Raw genomic sequence first — 19775 nt, forward strand, 5'->3', positions numbered from 1 at the left:
ACCTGCTCCAGAGTGCTCTTGATCTCAGATTGGGACAATGACTCTAAGCACACAGCCAAGATATTAAAGGAGTGGCTTCAGGACAACTCTGTGAATGTCCTTGAGTGGCCCAGCCAGATCCCAAACCTGAAGCCGATTGAACACCTCTGGAGAGATCTGAAAATGGCTGTGCACCGACGCTCCCCATCCAACCTGATGGAGCTTGAGAGGTGCTGCAAAGAGGAATGGACAAAACTGCTCAAAGATAGGTGCACCAGTCTTGTAGCATCATTTTCAAGAAGACCTGAGGCTGCAATTGCTGCCAAAGGTGCATAAACAAAGTATTGCACAAAAGGTGTGATTTCTTACTTTTTAATTTTTTTATAAATTCGCAAAAATTTCAAAAACATCATTCATGTAGTGATTATGGGGTGCTGTGAATAGAATTTTGACGGAAAAAATGAAGTTCATCCAAATTGGAATAAGGTTGTAACATAACAAAATGTGGAAAAAGTGACGCACTGTGAATATTTTCTGAATGGACTGTATCCATATCCACTGAGAGACCCTTCTCACAATTCAACTTATCTATACTATTGTAGATGTAGCCAGTCCTAATCTATAAAATAACTCAAAGATAAATGAAAGGTCTGATAACAGTCCTCAAAAGTTGAAAGTATTTGCTGACAAAGTGTATAACAATGGCACTCAGAGAGTGCATGCCTTTGCCAACACTTGAAGTGCCCTAAGAAGTACCCATTCTCTTGCTCATTTTTTTAAAGATGAAAAAACCTTGGATCCATTCCTCTATTTGGACCCATTGCAAAATGCTTCTTTAGATATATCATTGTAAATATTAGTGATTTTTATTTTCACTTGCGAGATGAGGCATTTTTCCACATTTTCCTAAAACAGAATCAGCTTCGGCTTGTCCCTTGTTTTCACTCATGGTTGCCACAGCAGATTTAATGAGAATCTGCATGTTGATGTGGCACAAGCTTTGCGCCAGATACCCTTCCTGATGCAACTCCACATTACATGGATAAATGTGGCAGAGGTGGGGTTTGAACCAGGAACCTTCCACACTGAAACCAAGAGGGCTAACTACTTGGCCATCTTCCCTGCACCCAAACAACAGAATGCATGTATTTTATTTAGAGTGCTAATATCTCAGAACAGGTGAGATTTGGCATGGATCTGGAGAGCAAACTAGATTTTTTTCCATCTTGAATGACAAAATAGCGAGAAAATCTATACTGTTGAAAAAGGTCAATAAGTCACTGTAGCTTGAATCTTTAATTTACTTCATCTGAACATAATGAATTATGAAATTTCAACTGAATTTCACAAGTTATCATACTACAACCCCTGGCAAAAATTATGGAATCACCAGCCTCGGAGGATGTTCATTCAGTTGTTTAATTTTGTAGAAAAAAAGCAGATCACAGACATGACACAAAACTAAAGTCATTTCAAATGGCAACTTTCTGGCTTTAAGAAACACGATAAGAAATCAGGAAAAAAAATTGTGGCAGTCCATAATTTATTCCTCAGAACTGAGTGATTCCATATTTTTTTTCCCTCTGCTTGGTCTAAAAAAGTAACCGTTACTGACTGCCACAATTTTTTTTCCTGATTTCTTATAGTGTTTCTTAAAGCCAGAAAGTTGCCATTTGAAATGACTTTAGTTTTGTGTCATGTCTGTGATCTGCTTTTTTTCTACAAAATTAAACAACTGAATGAACATCCTCCGAGGCCGGTGATTCGATAATTTTTGCCAGGGGTTGTACAAACTCAGGTTTGTGAGCTGGTTCAAAGAAATCCAATTCTCAGTGTGTCAATTTTACTTAACAGTGGAACAATTGTACTTAAGGTTTTTAAGTAGAGCCACCTTGATCATTTTTGTAGTGATATTTTGCAAAATTAAATAAAGAAAAAAAATAAATTAATGATTTCACTCCCATAATCAGATCTCCTCCAAAACCTTACAGATTCCTCATTGTCCCATACTCCACCCTTCCACCAAGTTTCACAAAAATCACTTCAGTAGTTTTTGGATTTTTATGTTTTGACTGATGTTGTGGCATTGAGTTACATATGGTAAAAAAATGTCAAGGTTTACACACTGACTCAAGTGGAGTCATCAAATCCTTTTTTTAAAGAGTGGTGGAGGAACATGCATGACTGAACTGATGGATGAGGTCTTCATGAAGCATCATGGGAAATTTTGAATATTTTATATTGTAGATTGCACATTGGTTTGTTTCATATTACATATAGTCACAAATTTGTGTTAAACAGTATGTCTTCTCCTCCATAACATTTTCAGCGACTGGTGGAGGCAGCAGAGGAAGCACACCATCAGCATGAAGATGATCCCGACCTGCAGGTGAGGTTTCTTCAGGATAAAAACAAACAAACAAAGATTCATTTAAAGAAGCCTTTAGAGAACTCTTTGTCTTACCTCAACCACCTCCTCATACGTGTGTTGGCAGTTATTGCAAACACAGTAGCAGCAATGGAAAATTAAGTTGATCACAACAAATCACAATCAAATAAGTGAGCAAAAGTAAGCAAGCATTTGTTTACAAACAAACTTGTACATGTCAGGATCACCACTACAAACTATAATAAAACTTGATGTCTGCTATGCAACATCGTACGAGGTCTGTTAGAAAAGTATCCAACCTTTTTATTTTTTTCAAAAACCTGATGGATTTGAATCACGTGTGCTTGCATGAGCCAACCTTGAACCTTCATTCGCATGTGTGAATTTTTTCACGCCTGTCGATTGCATCATTTGCTTGTAAGCAGCCTTTGTGTGAGGATGGGTGGAGTCTCTCGTCATTTTTTCTTTGCAAGGAAATGGCGGATCAAATTTAGCCAGAAACTGGGCGACAGCCAGGTGGAAACCATTCGGAAGATTCAGATGGCTTTCAGTGATGATGCTATGGGCATCACACAGATTAAGGAGCGGTACAACAGGTTTAAAGACAGCCGCACAACGGTGGAGAGCGAGCCACGCTCCGGGCGGCCATCAACATGCTGAAATGACCGGATTATTTCCAAAGTGAATGCTGTGGTGATGTGGGACCGTCGTGTGACTATCCGAGAAACTGCGGACGAGGTGGACATCAGCACTTTTTCGGCACATTCCACTGTAACAGAAGATTTGGCCATGAAAAGAGTGGCCGTGAAATTCATGCCGATGGCTTCGGCACAAAGCTGATGGTGGAACAAGCGCCACCGTGTTGAAGTCTCACAGGACACGTTGTGACGTGCTCACCTCTTCTTGCCGTCTTTAAACCGGTTGTACAGCTCCTTAATCTGTGTGATGCCCATAGCATCGTCACCGAAAGCCGTCTGAATAATCCGAATGGTTTCCACCTGGCTGTCGCCCAGTTTCTGACAAAATTTGGTGCATTCGCGCTGCTCCAGTCGTTCCGCCATTTCCTTGCAAAGAAAAAACGATGAGAGACTCCACCCATCCTCACACAAAGGTTGCTTACAAGCAAATGATGCAATCGACAGGCGTGAAAAAATTCATGCATGCGCACGAAGGCTCAAGGTTGGCTCATGCAAGCACACGTGATTCAAATCTATCAGGTTTTTGAAAAAATAAAAAGGTCAGATACTTTTCTAACAGACCTCGTATATGTGTTAGAATATGACATTCTATTTTTTTATATTTATAAAATCATCCTTCTAGCTGTTCTAGTTTCAGGGTTACTGAGAAAAATGTGTTTTTTGGATCACATACTGTCACATGATGGCATACGGTGCATCCAGAAAGTATTCACAGCGCTTCATTTTTTCCATATTTTGTTATGTTACAGCCTCATTCCAAAATGGATGAAATTGATTTTTTTCCCCTCAAACTTCTACTCACAACACCCCATAATGACAACATGAAAAAAAGTTTTTTGAAATTTTTGCAAATTCATTAAAAATAAAAAAGGGTAAGGAATCACACGTACGTAAGTATTCACACCCTTTGCTCAATACTTTGTTGATGCACCTTTGGCAGCAATTACAGCCTCAAGTCTTCTTGAATATGATGCCACAAGCTTGGTGCACCTATCTTTGAGCAGTTTTGCCCATTCCTCTTTGTAGCACCTCTCCAGCTCCATCAGGTTGGATGGGGAGCGTCGGTGCACAGCTATTTTTAGATCTCTCCGGAGGTGTTCAATCGGCTTCAGGTCTGGGCTCTGGCTGGGCCACTCAAAGACATTCACACAGTTGTCCTGAAGCCACTCCTTTGATATCTTGGCTGTGTGCTTAGGGTCATTGTCCTGCTGAAACTTGAACTGTCGCCCCAGTCTGAGGTCAAGAGCGCTCTGGAGCAGGTTTTCATGCAGGATGTCTCTGTACATTGCTGCAATCATCTTTCCTTCAATCATGACTAGTCTTCCAGTTCTTGAAAAACATCCCCACAGCATGATGCTGCCATCACCATGCTTCACTGTTGGGGGAGGTGATGATCTAGTGGTTAAGCCTTGGGCAGGAGACCAAAGGATCCTTGGTTCAAATCCCAGCCTGACCAGAAAATCACTAAGGGCCCTTGGGCAAGGTCCTTAATCCCCTAGTTGCTCCAGGTGTGTAGTGAGTGCCTTGTATGGCAGCACCCTGAAATTGGGATGAATGTGAGGCATTATTGTAAAGCGCAGTCCATTTACCATTTAAGGATGGTGCCTGGCTTCCTCCAAACATGACACCTGGCATTCAGGTCAAAGAGTTCAATCTTTTTCTCATCAGACCAGAGAATTTTGTTTCTCATGATCTGAGAGTTCTTCAGGTGCCTTTTGGCAAACTTCAGGTGGGCTGCCAATGTGCCCTTTTACTAAGGAGTTTCTGCCATCTGGCCACTCCACCATACAGGCCTGATTGTTGGATTGCTGCAGAGGGTGTATCCTTCTGGAAGGTTCTCCGCTCTCCACCGAGGAATGCTCGAGCTCTGACAGAGTGACCATCGGATTCTTGGTCACCTCCTTGTCTAAGGCTCTTCTCCATTGATCACTCAGTTTACATGGGCAGCCAGCTCTAGGAATAGTCCTAATAATCTATATGTCTTCCATTTACGGATGATGAAGGCCACTGTGCTCATTGGGACCTTCAAAGCAGCAGAAATATTTCTGTAACCTTCCCCAGATTTGTGCCTCAAGACCATCCTGTCTCAGAGGTCTACAGACAATTCCTTTGACTTCATGCTTGGTTTGTGCTCTCACATGCACTGTCAACTGTGGGACCTTATATGTAGACAGGTGTGTGCCTTTGCAAATCATGTCCAGTCAACTGAATTTACCCCAGGTGGACTTCAATTAAGCTGTAGAAACATCTCAAGGATGATCAGTGAAAACAGGATGCACATGAGCTCAATTTTGAGCTTCATGGCAAAGGGTGTGAATACTTATGTATACGTGATTTCTTAGGGTTTTTTATTTTATGTTATTATTTTTAATAAATTTGCAAAAATGTAAAAAAACAAAACAAACAAACCTACTTTCAGATTGTCATTATGGGGTATTGTGTGTAAAATTACAAAAAAAAAAATACAGAAAAAAAATGGCTGTAACATTGCAAATGTGGAAAAAGTGAAGCGCTGTGAATACTTTCCGGATGCACCGTACATCGATGTCATCATGACATCAGAATATGACAATCTGTTGCAACAGTTCAACCAGAAGCCCCTGAACAGAGAACTCCACAGGTATGCAGGTCAAGCAAGTTTCATTAGCAGGTGATGGTAGTGAAACAGCCAAAACAAACAGAGACAACAGTCTGTACAATGACATCATCACTGTGGTTCATTATATAGTGCATGACTCAATTAGTGAGGAAGCAAATGTGCATGTGAAACCGGAAGCCAGGGTTCCCATGAAACAGGAAGAAACACCAATGAAAATACACAAGGAGAGTGTATCAAAATAAAAGCACGAGCAAACAACAGTGCAGAGAATTCAGTAGGAAGCATAATAAAATGTGAGTAAGCACAAGAGTATAATTACCAAAAATCCCACCAGACAGAAAACAGACACCAGAGATGTGAACCATGACTTATGCTTGCTGATTCATATACACTTAAGGTCATTCTTCTGACTGTCTCTGTTTTGAAGTTATTGTGAAAAATGTGATTTTTCTGACTATTGCATGACCTTGATTGACCTTGTCCTTTGCCCTTCATATTAATGTCATGCTGAAATGCAATCACCAGCAATTTACATGTACAATATAAATGAAATCAGACAAGTGGTTCCTGAGATATTCATCCAGCCACAGACACACAAACAGACAAAGTGATTACAGTACATTATTCTCGTAAACTCCTCTGTGGGCTCAACTAACAAATAACAGCACCCTATGATTAGGAACACCACATGTCTGACTTTAGTTAATTTTATGTTCTTTGTGCATCTTAAAAGATGCCAACATTGCCCAAACCAGGAAGGTCACTGGTCTTCTGTATCTGTCAGAACCCAAAATCTTAGAGCAGAATATGCAGTAGGGTGGCACGGTGGCTTAGTGGTTAACACTGTTGCCTCACAGAAAGAAGGTTGTGGGATCGCCTCCCACCTGGGGCCTTTCTTTGTGGAGTTTGCATGTTCTCCCTGTATCTGCGTGGGTTCCCTGCAGATGCTCCGGCTTCTTCCCACATCCAAAGACATGCAGGTTAGGTGAATTGGAAACTTTAAATTGACCATAGGTGTGGATGTGTTTGTCTATTTGTGGCCTGTGACAGACTGGTGTCCTGTCCAGGGTGTACCCCGCCTCATGCCCTGTGACTGCGGAGATAGGCGCCAGCCCCCTGTGACCCCTAATTGGAATAAGTAGGTGTAGAAAATGAATGAATATGCAGCAATTTTTACACAACTGAAATTTTGCAGACCCACTTACTCGCTGGAGTATAAGTCACAGTATAAGAGGAAAAACCCATATATAAGTCACACCATAGTATAGGTCTCACTGGAGTGTAAGTCTCAACTTTTTCTGTATTATCAGCTCTTTAATTTAGGATTTTTTTGATTTATAGTAGTATATAACAAATATGTCCCTGTCCTAAAAGAAGTGTGGGATGAGGTGCTTGGTCTACTGCCACTGCAGCCCAGACTCAGATAAGCGGCAGAAAATGACAAAAATGATCATGGACAAATGTGTAATTTTTTCTACCATATCTTATGGCATGTCATGATTCAGCATCACAAAATGAATATTAATCTATCGGTTCACGATATTGTGATGAAAAGTGCCATATTTTCGTAAAGGGGGCACAAATTTATTCTAATACATTCCATGACGGGTGCACAAAATGAAAAGTGATGTGGGGGGAAGTTGGGGGGGGTTATGGTTAGGTTTAGTGGAAGGGGTAGGTTTAGTAATATTGAGATGAGAAAGAAAAAACCCGTCATGAAAATTTGACTCTTTTTTGACGGGAGCACGAAAAAACGGGAGCACGAAAAAACTTGTGAGACTGGGTTGAGTTTTTGGTATATAAGTCGCACCTGAGTAGAAGTTGCAGGACCTCCAAAACTACTAAAAAAAAAGGAACTTATACTTTGGAAAATACAGTACTCATCCTATGCATGCACGAGAAAATGTGTCAGGTTGTTGAGTGAATCACTTGCAGAGAATCAAGGTGAAAGAAGTGTAAGAGACTTTAAAAGTCTTTAATTGTGGTGGCATCATCCTTCACACTGACATGATGCATAATGCTTTTTTGGCTGCAGCCAAATACTGTCATAACTCACTCTTTTTGAGTGTCATTTGTCAAAAATAGCTCTGCGTCTCGCCCACAATGGCCTGGAACACAGGGCTCACCTATAAGGCCATTTAGAGCATTATAACGGACAGAGGGTGGCAGTCAGACACCTGTCATTTATCCCTGTCATCCCTCTGTAACATCATAAAGAAAGCATGCCTGCTGAATTAGATCAAAGAATAGCCTCACCTAAAGAATTGAAGAGATTAAAAAAAAATCATCAAAAAGATTCAGATCACCACCAAAATCTGCACAATTTATCCAAGATTAAAGGAGTCATCATGTTCGAACATCTACATACAAACAGAGTGATCACATAACCTCCGCCCTCCTCGTTTGGTTGTTAGAGGTGAGACCAACAGGGCTGTAACAGTGATTGAAGATCAGCAGGTTTGGGTTCTGAGAGGACGCTGCATTCATGTAACAAAGCTGCTGCAGAGAGAATGAGCGCTCGAGGTCGGCCTGTAGTTCCTTTGTAATTATATTTAACAGGATTTGCTCAGCTGGTTCTGTTGAATAGGGGACATTATTTAGTGGCTCTCATTGCGGATTTCCACCAGGGTGCACTGAGCTTCCTCCTGCAGAGGGAATGCAGTATTTCTCTCTCTCTCATTCTCTCTCTCTCTCTCTCTCTCTCTCTCTCTCTCTCGCTCTCTCTCTCTGTCCAGTGGACAAAGATAAATGGAACTCCTTGCACAGTGCATTGTTTCCCTTTCGTGGCTTTAGATTGGAAACTCACTCGAGCAACAAAACACTAAAATAACGGCGGCGCTTTGCAGTTGATAGAAGCATTTACATCCTATGAATATATTTTTGTCACCTTGTTCGCTGCCCATTTTTCTGCTGGTCATGAATCCATCACAAACCACGTACCTCATGTTTTAACCATTTAAAAATCTGGCAACCAATTTTAAAGAATTAATAATAAACAAAAATATGTCAAAGGTATTTTAGTGTGTATATGCCTTAATTTATTTAATTTTCTGTTATTGATGTGAATACAGTGTACATTATAATGTAATTCCAGAAGTATTAACACTGCTCTTCATTGACTGATTTAGGTATTTCTGGGATTTATTTATTTTTTCATTAAATTTCACATGAATTGAAATCATGAAAACAAACATTACCTTGGATAATTTCACCTCATATCACAGCAGAAATAAAAACGTAGCATTTTCAGCTTTATCTTTTTATAAGTTTTCACAAATATTTGCCTTTTTTCCCAGAACTATTTTAAATAGCTAAGATAAAATTTTCCTGCATTAGACACATTTTGTGCAATTACTTTCTTTCTTAATGTTTTTTTTTTCCATGAGCAATGTAAAGTCTCGCATTTCGTAGGAGTCCCTGCAGTCATTATTGTGTTTTTCTTCCATGCTTTTGATTGGTGCAGGATGCTTCATACTCAGTCAGTTGTAAAATTCTGTATTAGCCTATTTCATCTTAAAGGTCATAAAAAAACAATAATCATAACAATGAGGAAAATTCAATATCTAACCTGCGGTAACGATATGATGTCATGATACTGCTGCTTGTGGTACCATTTAGTCGACCTCGCCTCCTGTGACACCACACATTTTTTATGCACCATTTCATCGACCACAATGAGATAAGCTCTTGCTCTTATCTCAGCTGCTTCAAGTCGTTTCAGTCGAGCATTTTGTATTGACCCCAAGTGTATTTCCCACTTCAAGGCTGTGCAGATGAGCTCTGACTGAGAAACTCCAGCTGCATCTCAATTTGAATCAGTCTGACCAATAGTGCAAATGGGTCACAGGGTAAAGTCATACATGTGTTTTGCCACATGGTATTCGGCACGAATATGAATATACAAATAAACAGGATGGATCACCAGCAGGAAGAAAATGGTTTGCTTTTAATCTTTGTTTTCATCTACTTATCAAGCTTTCCTGTACGTAATATGAACTTAACCTTAAAATTTGATTTCTGCTCTCCTTGTGCTTAAAAGCTTTACTTATAATTTCAAGATTCACTCCCTGCACTAAAAAAAATGTGTTGATCTTGTAGTTTTGGTAAATGGACTATGTTTTGACAATTCAGTTCAATTTATTACATTTATATAGCGCCGAATCACAACAAAGCTCCTTCAATGTATTTCACAAATAAGGTCTAACCTTACCAACCCCTAGAGCAAGCACATAGGCCCAAGCTGTCAAAAACATCAGCTTCTAATCATCATTGTGCAGTGAGTGACGTGTCATGGCAGACCTCCTGTTATGTTTCGGACCGCGGTCGGAGCACCGAACCCAGCGTTTGAAAGGAGCCAGCATAAAATAAGCAGAGCACGGTTCAAAGGATAACAGAATTTAATAAACATAACAGTGTAGTGCTAAACAACCAAAAATGTCCGTGGTCTGGTGAGGTGAAAACACGGCGCGCTCTCAACAGCGCAAACGGTCCGGAGCCACAGCAGTTCGGACCCAGGGACCCCGCCGACACCCCCCAGGTGGCCGCGACATACCAAGAATGTGAAGAAAGAAAACATGAGGTGAGTCCAACTCCACACAGAGAGACACAACTCAAAGGTGCACACAATCAGCAAACACTTCCTGGCTTAACTCTATACATCAGCTTCTCACCCTGCAGGCACGGAACAACTCAGTTCAAATCTCCACTGCAGCAGAAGCTGATTAGACAATTAGCATAACGTGACAGCTCACTAACACAAGGTGTGAGGGACACCAAATCCACTGTCATTACTTCACAAAAGTCACCAAAAACCGAATTACCTCAGGAAGTGTGCTGAACAGCGTGAGACCTCACCCAATCCTCCTTCACAGACTGTGGCGTCAAACCTGGAGCGGTCTCTGCGTCCGTGATGGTGAGATTGTTCTCCTGACGTCGATCTCACACGTCTGCTCACAAGGTCGAGTCTCTGGCAATCACACACTGTGCATTCGAGGTTTAAATGCAGCAATCTCTGATTATGACAAAATACACCACAGCTGTGAGTCCTAATGACCTGCATGTGAAAACAAGCCTCAGGTGTTCAGGGTGAGGTCCTGATGCTCAGCCACTCAGTCCTGAATGCATACCACCTGGTGGGAGAAACAGAAAACAAAAACCAAGCCAGCCAAACACCCCAGCCCACAACACCTCCTTGATCTGCTGAGGTTAAGGTGAACTCCACCTTCAGACAGAGTGAAAGAGAGCAGAATGAGTCAGCCAGAGCTAACAGCACCTAAAGTACTAGATCCCACCAATAAACCAATAGCCAAGCCCAAAAGGGTACTAACGTGGTCACTGGCAGCTAGCACTTTACTTAACTAACAGATCCAAAATTGAGATATGAGGTAGAAACGTGCTCCATTGTTATAATGCAACTTAAAAGGAGAAAAAATGGTAAGGACACTATGCAAGTATGGTAGCCATAAGAAATGGCAAACAGATGAGTCTTTAATCTAGACTCCAGAGAATCAGACTAAAGTGATGGTTCTTGGTCCAGCGAGGTATCTGCATCAATTTGATCAGCTAGCACTTAGCTTAGGTTCGTGTGTTATACATCATACGGATAAAGTGAGGAATCTTGGGGTAATTTTTGATCCTATGTTGTCTTTTGTCCTCCACATTAAAGACATTACAAGGACTGCTTTCTTTCATCTGCAAAATATAGTAAAGATTCATCCCATCCTGTCTATGGCTGATGCTGAGACTTTGATTCATGCATTTGTCTCTTCTAGATTGGACTATTGTAATGCTCTATTTTCTGGTTTACCGCAGTCCAGGATTAGGGGTCTTCAACTGGTTCAAAATGCTGCTGCCAGACTTTTGACACAAAGCAGAAAGTTTGACCACATTACGCCCGTTTTGGCGTCCCTGCACTGTTCTGTTAGACCTCAGTGCTGCTTTTGATACTGTTGACCATAAAATTTTATTACAGAGATTAGAGCATGCCATAGGTATTAAAGGCACTGCGCTGCAGTGGTTTGAATCATATTTGTCTAATAGATTACAATTTGTTCATGTAAATGGGGAATCTTCTTCACAGACTAAAGTTAATTATGGAGTTCCACAAGGTTCTGTGCTAGGACCAATTTTATTCACTTTATACATGCTTCCCTTAGGCAGTATTATTAGACGGTATTGCTTAAATTTTCATTGTTACGCAGATGATACCCAGCTTTATCTATCCATGAAGCCAGAGGACACACACCAATTAGCTAAACTGCAGGATTGTCTTACAGACATAAAGACATGGATGACCTCTAATTTCCTGCTTTTAACTCAGATAAAACTGAAGTTATTGTACTGGCCCCACAACTCTTAGAACATGGTGTCTAACCAGATCCTTACTCTGGATGGCATTACCCTGACCTCTAGTAATACTGTGAGAAATCTTGGAGTCATTTTTGATCAGGATATGTCATTCAAAGCGCATATTAAACAAATATGTAGGACTGCTTTTTTGCATTTACGCAATATCTCTAAAATCAGAAAGGTCTTGTCTCAGAGTGATGCTGAAAAACTAATTCATGCATTTATTTCCTCTAGGCTGGACTATTGTAATTCATTATTATCAGGTTGTCCTAAAAGTTCCCTAAAAAAGCCTTCAGTTAATTCAAAATGCTGCAGCTAGAGTACTGACGGGGGACTAGAAGGAGAAGAGCATATCTCACCCATATTGGCCTCTCTTCATTGGCTTCCTGTTAATTCTAGAATAGAATTTAAAATTCTTCTTCTTACTTATAAGGTTTTGAATAATCAGGTCCCCTTATCTTAGGGACCTCGTAGTACCCTATCACCCCCATAGAGCGCTTCGCTCTCAGACTGCAGGCTTACTTGTAGTTCTAGGGTTTGTAAGAGTAGAATGGGAGGCAGAGCCTTCAGGCTTTCAGGCTCCTCTCCTGTGGAACCAGCTCCCAATTCAGATCAGGGAGACAGACACCCTCTCTACTTTTTAAGATTAGGCTTAAAACTTTCCCTTTTTGCTAAAGTTTATAGTTAGGGCTGGATTCAGGTGACCCTGAACCATCCCTTAGTTATGCTGCTATAGACGTTAGACTGCTGGGGGTTCCCATGATGCACTGTTTCTTTCTCTTTTTTGCTCTGTATGCACCACTCTGCATTTAATCATTAGTGATCGATCTCTGCTCCCCTCCACAGCATGTCTTTTTTCCTGGTTCTCTCCCTCAGCCCCAACCAGTCCCAGCAGAAGACTGCCCCTCCCTGAGCCTGGTTCTGCTGGAGGTTTCTTCCTGTTAAAAGGGAGTTTTTCCTTCCTCACTGTAGCCAAGTGCTTGCTCACAGGGGGTAGTTTTGACCGTGGGGGTTTTACCTAATTATTGTATGGCCTTGCCTTACAATATAAAGCGCCTTGGGGCAACTGTTTGTTGTTGATTTTGGCGCTATATAAAAAAATTGATTGATTGATTGATTGATCTCACCCGTCTGGTCACAAGGTCGAGTCTCTGGCAAAACACACTGTGTATCCAGACTTAAATGCAACCATGCCCCAATCCATGAAGATGCACCACAGCTGTGAGTCCTGACGAGCTGCACATGACCAAGCTTTCAGGGTGATCAGGGTGAGGTCCTAATAAACTCAGCCAAATCCACTCAGTCCTGAACGCATTGCCACCTGGAAGGAAAACAAAAGACAGAAAACAGAGGACAGAAACAAAAGCCAAGCCAGGCACCCCCCAGCCACAACAGCCACCCCACCCTCACGGGAAGCCTCCCGGCGACCACACAAACCTGGCCCAGGGAAAAACACCCCCCTCCAGGGACCATGGCTGGAAACAGTATCTGCATTCCATCTTCAACCTGAATCTTCATTTAACAGAACTGTTGACGTCTTCACCTCTGACGCATCTTGCCTTTGTTTCTGTCATTCAATTTGCACAGGTGTGGCCAGGAGTTCTTGAACTGTGCGGTCAGCCTTTGTCCGACCTGTTTTAAAGTCTGTTTAGTCATAAAACAAAAAGACAAACACAAAACAACCCAAACAACCCCCCCCCCCCTCCCAGAGGACCGTCCCATCAAACCCCGGGAAGAGGAGAAAAGAAAAACACAACCCAACTTAAGTTTGCAAACAAAAAACACTAACCCCCCCCCCCCGGACGACCGTAGGGACCAACACCCCCAGAGGACATCCCGCCAGCTCCAGGAGTAATAACCACAGCCGAGGGTCCCTCTGGGATCCAAAGTCACCACGGGGACTCCCAGCGCCTCCAGAGGACCGTTCATCAAACCCCAGGAGACGCCCCCCCTCATGACCAACAGACCCAGTCCCGGCCGGTCTATGGCTAGATGGACCCACAGCCCTTTCCCCCCCCAGAGGACACCACAGTCACACCCTGAGGGCGGAAAACTGGGGGGAAAAACAAAAGAAAAACAAAACATACAAACAAAACAACCCCAACCCCACCCCCTTGGCGCAGTGGAAACTGGAAGTACGTCCAGTGTCACCAACCAGACTATACCCCAGAAGGTCAACCGGGAAGAGTGCAACAGCGGTAATGCAGACGGCACAAAACGGCGCCACCCCTCCGACTTCCCAAACCAGCCACCAGCTGCGGGTATTATTCCATGCCCCAAACCTCAGCTACACGATTGGCATACGGCTCAAAGGCCGAACCCCCCCTCCAGGTTCAGAGGTTACCTGGGAAACGCCCAGCATAACCAAACTGCACCACTCCAGCAACGCCGACAACCTACGGCTCACACGGCTGGAGCCAGAGGAGAAGAGAGGGCACAACAAAAACAAAAAAAAAACAAAGAAAAAAGAAAAAACAACCCAATTACCCCCCCCCCCCCCCCCATCACCCCCCAGAGGACCCTGGGAGGTGAAACCAAAAGAAATAAAAAGAAAGACTAACAGACTAACATAAGGTTACCTGGGTCCTTTCTATGCTCCAGAAAGCCTGCAAGGTCACGACCCAGAACACTAATAGTGTAGAACATCCCACACAAAAACCAACTCAAAAAACACCCACAAAAAATGAACCAACACAAAACTAATAAGTGACTTATACCGTCAAGCTCAAACAAATGGAACGCACCTGTTCCACCTTAAGAGCTATGACGGTAATGTGACTCAGTCACCAACAGGGGGAGCCAAAGTGCTACAAATAAAAACCCTTTGGTAAACCGAGGAAAACAACTCACGCTGCTTTCCCAGTGCGCAGCTATGTGTAACACACAACCAAAATGTGCTTCAACTAAATTACGCCGGAGCTGACACAACAGACGCAGTAGCTATCTTCACCCGGGGAGACGGGGCTACAACTGTAACAACAGGAAGCACAGCGACCCTTGCCACAGAACTCCGCCGTGCGCGTTCACCCATTAAAGACACACACATGCAGCTCCCGTTTTACCTCTTATCTGGTCGAAGTGTGACGCGAAGCCGTCGCTATTCACAGTCCGCAACAACCCACGGATAAGGCAACACCACAGGAACACAGCTGCAAGAGAGCTCAAATCACTATTCAATAATGGGTTCTCCGACACGCACCATCCGGGCGGAGAGCACCCGCAACTGATCCGGATAACTTCTGACGTCTGCTGCCGCCTTCCCGGCGCAGAACCGCCTCTGCTACCGCTGGGTCCGTGATGTATGGCCAGAGACTACTGTTATGTGTCGGACGCGGGCGGAGTACCGACCAGCGTTTGACAGGACCCAGCAAAAAGGAAACAGAGCACGGTTCAAAGGATAACAGAATTTAATAACATAACAGTGAGTGCTAAATTACTAACAAATAAGTGCGCGGTCTGGCGAGGTGGAAGAACGGTGCGCTCCCAGCAGCACAAACGGTCCGGAGCCAGAACAGTTCAGACCCAAGGACCCCGCCGACACCCCCCAGGTGGCCACGACCAACCGAGTCTGTGAAAGAAGAAACCATCATGTGAGTCCACCACTTCACACACAGAGAGACCACTCAAATGTGTACATAAACAGCAAACACTTCCTGGCTTAATCACCAATCAGCTTCCCCACCCTGCAGGCATGGAACACCCAGTTCAATTCTCCACTGCAGTGGAAGCTTGATTTAAACGACTAACATAACAGCTCAATATAATAAGGTGTGAGGGACACCACATTTACTGACTGTACTCATGTTAGTCACAAACCCTAAAGTACCTCAGGAAGTGTGCTGACGAGCGTGAGACCTCACCCCCTCCTCTTTCACAGACCATGGCATCAAACCTGGTACGGTCTCTGCATCCATGATGATGAGATGGCTCTCTAGACGACGATCTCACCCGTCTGGTCACAAGGTCGAGTCTCTGGCAAAACACACTGTGTACTCCAGACTTAAATGCAACCATGCCCCAATCCATAAAGATGCACTACAGCTGTGAGTCCTGACGAGCTGCACATGACAAGCTTCAGGTGATCAGGGTGAGGTCCTAATAACTCAGCCACACATCCACTCAGTCCTGAATGCATGCCACCTGGAAGGAAAAACAAAAGACAGAAAACAGAGGACAGAAACAAAAGCCAGCCAGGCACCCCAGCCACAACATAAAGACTCATTTGTTTTCCTTGTTTTATCATTAGTGTTATGATGTGCTTTTATTCTTGTATTATTTTATGGTTTTGTCTTTTTATTGTGTTTTTAAAGTTTTAATTCAGTTTTTTCTGTTTTTATTATGTTGTGTGAAGCGCCTTGAGACGATCTCATCGTGAATTGGCGCTATATAAATTAATAAATTTGAATTTGAATTTCAGACAGTTTTACCTCATCAGGTCAAGAGAAATCTCTGTGGCCTGCTAACGTCTTTTTAACCTAAGAGGCAAATAGTAATCCTGCATCCTGACAATGCAGAATAGGCTGGTACATAACGTTTAATTAGGTTGATCAGGTAGGGAGGCGCTAGTCCGTGAAGGATTTTCTAAGTTAGTAACAAAGCCTTAAAATCAGACCTCGCAGGCACAGGTAGCCAATGAAGGGAGTCCAAAATCAGAGTAATATAGTCAAACTTTCTGCTTCTTGTCAAAGTTCTAGCAGCAGCATTTTGAGTTGGAGATCTGTAATGCTGGTAAAACAGAGAATATGACATTGCAGTTATCCAGTTTAGAAGAGACACTAGCATAGATCAAAGTGTCTGCGTCAGCCATAGACAGAATATGACAAATCCTTGCAATATTACGGAGGTGGAAGAAAGCTGTTCGGATGTATAGGTCAAGGACAGTGTTGCATCGAAGATCACCCCAAGGTTTTTCACTTTATTACTATTATAACAAATTTAAATAATTTCATTAATAATTAGCAGTGCAGTAGTAGTTAAACTTTGCTGCACCCAGGCGCACCATACATAGATACTGTAGTGAAAAATAATTTGCAATTATTATTTGCAATTGTAAACTTTGGCTACACACAGCGGCACAAGCTGTAACAAGTATAATTATTAAGATCCTACATTGGATAAAATTGTACTGGACCTCATCAGTGGGTCACCAAAATAATGAACAATTTTAAGATTTAATAATTGTTTGGATCAAATGGGTGGACCAAATTTGAATATTAAGATTTATTAATATTTAATATTGAAAGGTCCTCCTTAGAGTGACCCAGGTAAGTCATGCCACATTAGCAAAGCAATATTTAATTAGAATTATATCTAATTGCCTTGAAATAGGACACCACATACTTTTAAAATAAAGACTAAGAACTTTAATTTAGACAGTCATTAATTAATCAGTCTTGAATCATTAATCAGTCTCAAATCTGAATGTCGGAACTTCTACAATACGATTTACCAACACTGTTTCCACCTGAACACAATAAACCACAGCAGGAGTTTTAACATTTTATTTACAAATATACAAAGAAAATGAACAGTTCACTGGCATTTTGAGTATATGAACAATGATTCTTCTTCTTTGACTTTCAGCTGTTCCCGTTAGGGGTCGCCACAGCAGATCAATCGTTTCCATCTCACCCTGTACTCTGTATCTTCCTCTGTCACACCAACCACCTGCATGTCCTCCCTCAGCACATCCATAAACCTCCTCTTTGGCCTCCCTCTTCTCCTCCTGCCTGGTGGCTCCATCCTCAGCATCCTTCTCCCTATATACCCTGGGTCCCTCCTCTGCACATGTCCAAATCATCTCAATCTCCCCTCTCTGACTTTGTCTCCAAACCGTCCCACCTGAGCTGTCCCTCTGATATGTTCATTCCTAATCCTGTCCATTCTCATCACTCCCAAAGAGAATCTCAACATCTTCAGCTCTGCCACCTCCAGCTCTGCCTCCTGTCTTTTTGTTAGTGCCACTGTCTCCAAGCCGTACAACATAGCTGGGGCCTGTACTACAAAGTGGGGTTAACTTACTCCGATGTAACTCAGGTTAACTCTTAAACCGGGGTTGACAAAACCTGGTGTTCTCAAGTGGTGTTATTGGTACTACGACGCTGATTAAGATGTTGATTTGTTGAACCTGTGTTAACCTAATTGGAGTTTGTGCGCGTTCACATAAAAGGGGCAGGTTGCAGCACACGTCACCATTTTTCAAAGATTTCGCGGTCACCTTACTTTACCGAAGAAGAATGCACGATTATTATGCGGCGCTACGAGGAATTTAAATTAACGTTAATGGGGAAATCGAACACATCGTCTGCCAATAAAGCAAGACAGGCTTGTTGGCAACGTATTGCTGATCGGGTAAATGCGTGAGTACAATTCAATTATTCTCCAAATCTGTTAGAGATGATTAACCTGTGGAATGTCTGATTATGTGTAAAATAATGACCTTTTTTCATTAATTATGCCCAGATGCAACACGATTCAGAAGTGGGCATAGGCCTACTAATAGATGTTAGGTTAATTTAATGTTTCCTAAATAGGCTACCTATCTAAGGATTTAAAGCCATTAATGGTCATTCTGTTAACATAGTTACATATATATCACTTTGGCATGAAGGTTATCCAACAGGACAGCCCCATGTGGGGAGAAAAAGAATGTGAAATATGTCATATGTATAGTAATTGTATATTAGAATATTTAGAAAAATCACCCAAACCAAAGCAACCCTTATGTGGCTGAAATAAGTAAAAAGAAGGTGAGCTTAGAGTGGACTACATGATAATGGGTATATGAAATAGGCCGTATAGAACGGCTATACCTGCACATTGATACTGTGAAAAGATTTGCGATTGACATAATCGCCCTCGTGCTCTCCCAGGGGTGCACTGATTAGGATTTGCATGCAATCAATGGCTCCTATTACTCTTGGGAAACCTAGGAGAAATTGTTATTGATAAGCCCCACTTCGCCTAATTAATGGACATGCATTAGACCTATTTTGATATTAGTAATTACCCGCGATTGCATAAACCCTTCTTTGATTTGCATTGCGGATAAATGGCCAGGGAAAACGACAAATGCATCCAACAGTTTAGAGAGAGCAAGTACTACCTTGCGAATCATACGACATACAGTATTCTTGCTCAGATGTTCAGCATCACTGATGGAATACATAAATTGTCCACTGGCAAAATATCTAAGCGCAAGGCACATTATCTGCTTGATCGTCAGGGCATTGCTACGATGGGTGATGTTACAGACGTCTGGCCCGATCAGCTGACAAAGATAATGAATTCCCTCGGCTGAGAATCAATATCTTTCATTCTCATTTCCTTCCCACTGTAGCCAAGTGCTTGCTCACAGGGGGTCGTTTTGACCGTTGGGGTTTTACATAATTATTGTATGGCCTTGCCTTACAATATAAAGCGCCTTGGGGCAACTGTTTGTTGTGATTTGGCGCTATATAAAAAAATTGATTGATTGATCTACTTTCACCACTTCTGCTCCTTGTAACTGCACTATTCCACTGGGCTCCCTCCCATTCACACACATGTACTCAGTCTTGCTTCTACTGACTTTCATTCCCCTTCTCTCCAAAGCATATCTCCACCTCTCCAGACTAGACTCAACTTGCTCTCTACTCTCACTACAGATCACAATGTCATCTGCAAACATCATAGTCCATGGGGACTCCTGTCTGACCTCATCTGTCAACCTGTCCATCACCACTGCAAACAAGAAAGGACTCAGAGCTGATCCTTGGTGTAA

General features: G+C 42.4%; 1 protein-coding gene across 3 annotated transcripts in view; it reads left to right on the top strand.

Moving 5' to 3' along the window:
• cacna2d3 (calcium channel, voltage dependent, alpha2/delta subunit 3) overlaps nucleotides 1-19775 on the top strand; it is a 139960-nt gene that overhangs the window by 11366 nt on the left and 108819 nt on the right. For all 3 annotated transcript variants that reach the window (XM_034166510.1, XM_034166511.1, XM_034166512.1), the window contains exon 5: nucleotides 2309-2368. In XM_034166510.1, coding sequence (XP_034022401.1) covers nucleotides 2309-2368 — 60 coding nt within the window. The remainder of the gene's footprint in view (nucleotides 1-2308; nucleotides 2369-19775) is intronic.

This window comes from Thalassophryne amazonica, chromosome 3, assembly GCF_902500255.1.
Source record: "Thalassophryne amazonica chromosome 3, fThaAma1.1, whole genome shotgun sequence".
Classification (NCBI taxonomy): Eukaryota; Metazoa; Chordata; class Actinopteri; order Batrachoidiformes; family Batrachoididae; genus Thalassophryne; species Thalassophryne amazonica.